The 3,585-nt window shown below is 34.6% G+C and overlaps 1 protein-coding gene across 3 annotated transcripts in view; it reads left to right on the top strand.

Annotated features, from left to right (window-relative positions):
* Nucleotides 1–3,585, top strand: part of LOC106867193 (23 kDa integral membrane protein) — a 24,256-nt gene that overhangs the window by 4,997 nt on the left and 15,674 nt on the right. For 2 of the 3 annotated variants that reach the window (XM_014911994.2, XM_014911995.2), the window contains 2 exons: nucleotides 2,368–2,447; nucleotides 2,536–2,763. In XM_014911994.2, the coding sequence (XP_014767480.1) occupies nucleotides 2,368–2,447; nucleotides 2,536–2,763 (308 nt within the window). The remainder of the gene's footprint in view (nucleotides 1–2,367; nucleotides 2,448–2,535; nucleotides 2,764–3,585) is intronic. The other variant, XM_052966657.1, reaches the window with a different exon arrangement.

Below are 3,585 nucleotides of genomic sequence, written 5' to 3' on the forward strand. Positions count from 1 at the left end.
ATATATATATATATATATATATATATATATATATACCCACTACACTCTTGGTGTGGTTGGCATTAGGAAGGGCATCGAGCTGTAGAAACTCTGCCAAATCAGATTGGAGCCTGGTGTAGCCATCTGATTCACCAGTCCTCAGTCAAATCGTCCAACCCATGCTAGCATGGAAAGCGGACGTTAAACAATGATGATGATGATATATATATATATATATATATATATTTATATACATACATACACACGCACCACACATATGATATACATATACATTTGATACAGTTTAAGATAGAACTCATGTCTACAGAAGTTAATTTTTGCATGACATATTGTATGAATATATTATGAAAATATGTATTACTTAATGTTTAGTGACGAACAGGTTAGAACTTGAATGCTATGTCTCATCCTCATTTCATTGGAATTTACTTAAGGTTATTGACATGCTGGGAGAGAGTTATCATGGCTGTGCGATTGTATGTGCTCTTTCAGGAGAGGCTTGTTCATACTTGTTTGGTCTACTTGAAGTGTCAGGCAAATTGACTTTGCTTTGTTGTGTGTGGTTCTTTTATGAAATTGTATGCAGCTCGATCTCTTAGCTAAAGTAGTATGGCCATCAACAAGGAGAGGAAAACCTTGGCTAAAGAAGCTAATTATAAACCCAGTTGATAATTGGGCAATAAATAAATGTTTGTTATTGTTGTCAAAAAAACTATTTGTTACCATGGAAAGACTTGGGTCTGAGATTTTGAGTAAAGAAGAAGCATATGCCAGTGAGAAACTTGTCAATTATATAGTACTCCCTCTTACCTCTAAAACACTAAAGAAATGGCTGGCATCCACATCTATTTGACTGTCTTTCTACTAGTGGCAAGGCTAAGTGAACAATTATTGTCGTAAAGACTAATCTATCCTGATAGCTGCAGAGCTAATAAGAGATTACAATCTTATATACACTATTATTATTATTATTATTGTCATTATCATCTTTCAGTTCTGTTTCCATTTCTTGCTGCATGTCTTCCTGACACCTAGGGCAGAGAAACACACTGTATACATCAGTAGGCCATTAAAATAAATACACTAGATTGTTAATATACAAAGTCATGTGATAGAGAAAAAGGGGAGGAACAACAGAGAGAAAAGGGAACAAATAAAAAGTAAATAAAGAAAATAAAGGGGGTAAAAAAGGGAAAGAAAATTCACAGTGACAATGCTCTTCTCAATACGTGTGACCAGTTAAGACAATCTTTTGCTCTTCCTGCCTGGAGGGTAAGCCAGGGATCAGTCTTAAACAATTTTCAGTTCCTCTTTTGATTATTCCAAGTGCTCCTACAATCACTGGTTTTGTAACCGTCTTGAGATGCCACATCTTTTTGATTTCGATTAGCAAACTTTTATATTTTCTGAGCTTATCAAATTCTTTTGCCAAGATATTATGGTCACAGGGTATGCTCATGTCGATCAATAAACAGACTTTATTGTTTTGGCCTTTCACAACACTATCTGGTTTAGTTGTTTTGCTGGTCCAGTCTGTACATACTGGAAAATCCCAAAGAATCGTTACATTTTCTCCCTCAGTTACAGCCTCAGGGTGGTGCTTGTGCCATTTGTAAGCAATTTTGATTTCATAACACTGACACATTATCCAATGTAGATATTGGCCAACTCTGTTATGCCTTGATTTATACTCTACAAGTTCCTTACACACAAAGATTAGGTGGTCCACTGTTTCATCATTGCAGTATCAGCACTTTGGGTCTACACCATTTTACATCACATTGACTTGGTAGTTCCGGGTCAATAAGCTCTGATCTTGAGCAGCCAAGATAAAGCCTTGAAAGTCCCAAAGAATCGTTATATTTTCTCCCTCAGTTACAGACTCAGGGATTATACATACCACTTGCCAACAGCTTTGATTTTGTAAAGTTGATATATTAAGCAGTGTAGATATTGGCCAACTCTGTCATGTCTTGATTTATACTCACTCTGCTGGTGCTAAAACTTTACATCCAGAGATTGGGTGGTCCACTCTTTCAATTACATCATTGCAGAATCAGCACTTTCGATCTGCTACATTTTTCATCACATTGACTTGGTAGTTCTGGGTTAATAAACTTTTGTCTTGAGCAGATAAGATGAAGCCTTCACTCTCTGCCATTAGCCATGAATTTCGTAGCCACTGATGGGTGTGCTTCTGCTCAACATCAGCTTGTTTGCTACAGGTCACATATTTGCCATGCAGAGGTTTCTGCTCTGTGAATGTTTTATCCTGTTTTGGTGAGAATTCTTTCTCTTTAAAGATATTTCCTATTAATTTTTCCTTAAAATATGTAAAAATTAATTTTGTGATTTTTCTTTTTTCAGGGCCTAAGAATATAAAAATGTCATCATTTGCTGAAAATATTTTCAGATATTTTCTTATAGCTTTCAACGTCATTACTGGTGTAAGTAACATTTCTCATGTTTTAAATCAATCGGTTTCGATTAAATGATTTCTATTTTTGGATCAATTTACTTTATTTCCCATTTCAGATTCTGGGTGTTGTTGGCATGGCTCTTACTGCACTCACAGCTTTTAAGAGAGACATCTTTCTGAAAGGGCTCAGTGAGATCAAACCGAAGAACATTGCTGATGAGTTATTGGACAACACTGTTCTATACAGTGCTTGTATTTTGTTTGTTGTATCGAGCATTATTGTTCTGATCTCCGTTTTGGGTTGTTGTGGGGCCAGTAGTGAAAATAGATGCATGCTATGCACAGTAAGTATAGTCTCTAGATTAAACTTTCTAACTAAACATCATTTTCATATGACCACTTCTAATAAATAAATAAATTTCTACTAATTATTTTTCTTTCGGAAATATGTTTTTGTGTGAAAATATGAACTGAATGATAAATACAGTTAGAACAGCAATCAATCATTAGATAATCGATTTTATTAATTTAGAATTGGAATTATTTGTAAGACATTTTCATAAATTTTGTAGTAAGGACTAAGAAAAGATATTGTAATGTCTTTTGAAAGAATGAGTCGACTGATGCTAACATAGGACTATATGTGAATGAAAAGAAGACAGAGTTTATCACCCTCAACACAACAGGTGAAATTGGATCATCAAACAGAAGCCTTTGAAAAATGCCAATGAGTTTACTTACCTGGGCAACAATATTGTGTCTCCTGAAAGGTGGTGAGCAGGTAGAAACATTAGTATGCCAGGCGAAATACTTAGCAGAATTTTGTCAGGTGGTGTAGAAAACAAACAGATGTATTAGTATAACGCTCAGGAAGTGAAAAAGTCTTTAACGTTTCAAGCCTACGCTCTTCCACAGAAAGGAACACAGAAAGAAACAAAGAGAGAAAAAAGAATGTGTAGTGGCTAGCGATCTATCATTTATATATATATATTTATATATTATTATATATTTTATTATATGTATTTATTTTCTCCTAATTAATAAATAACTCGGACAAAATAAATTGGTTAATAGATACCAGGGTAGCAAAGATCACAAAATAACTGTGGTGTAACTCCTGTTTATGAGGGAGAAACTCCTTGATATTTTGGGTACTTGAGTATATA

This window comes from Octopus bimaculoides, chromosome 3 (genome assembly GCF_001194135.2).
Source record: "Octopus bimaculoides isolate UCB-OBI-ISO-001 chromosome 3, ASM119413v2, whole genome shotgun sequence".
Taxonomy (NCBI): Eukaryota; Metazoa; Mollusca; class Cephalopoda; order Octopoda; family Octopodidae; genus Octopus; species Octopus bimaculoides.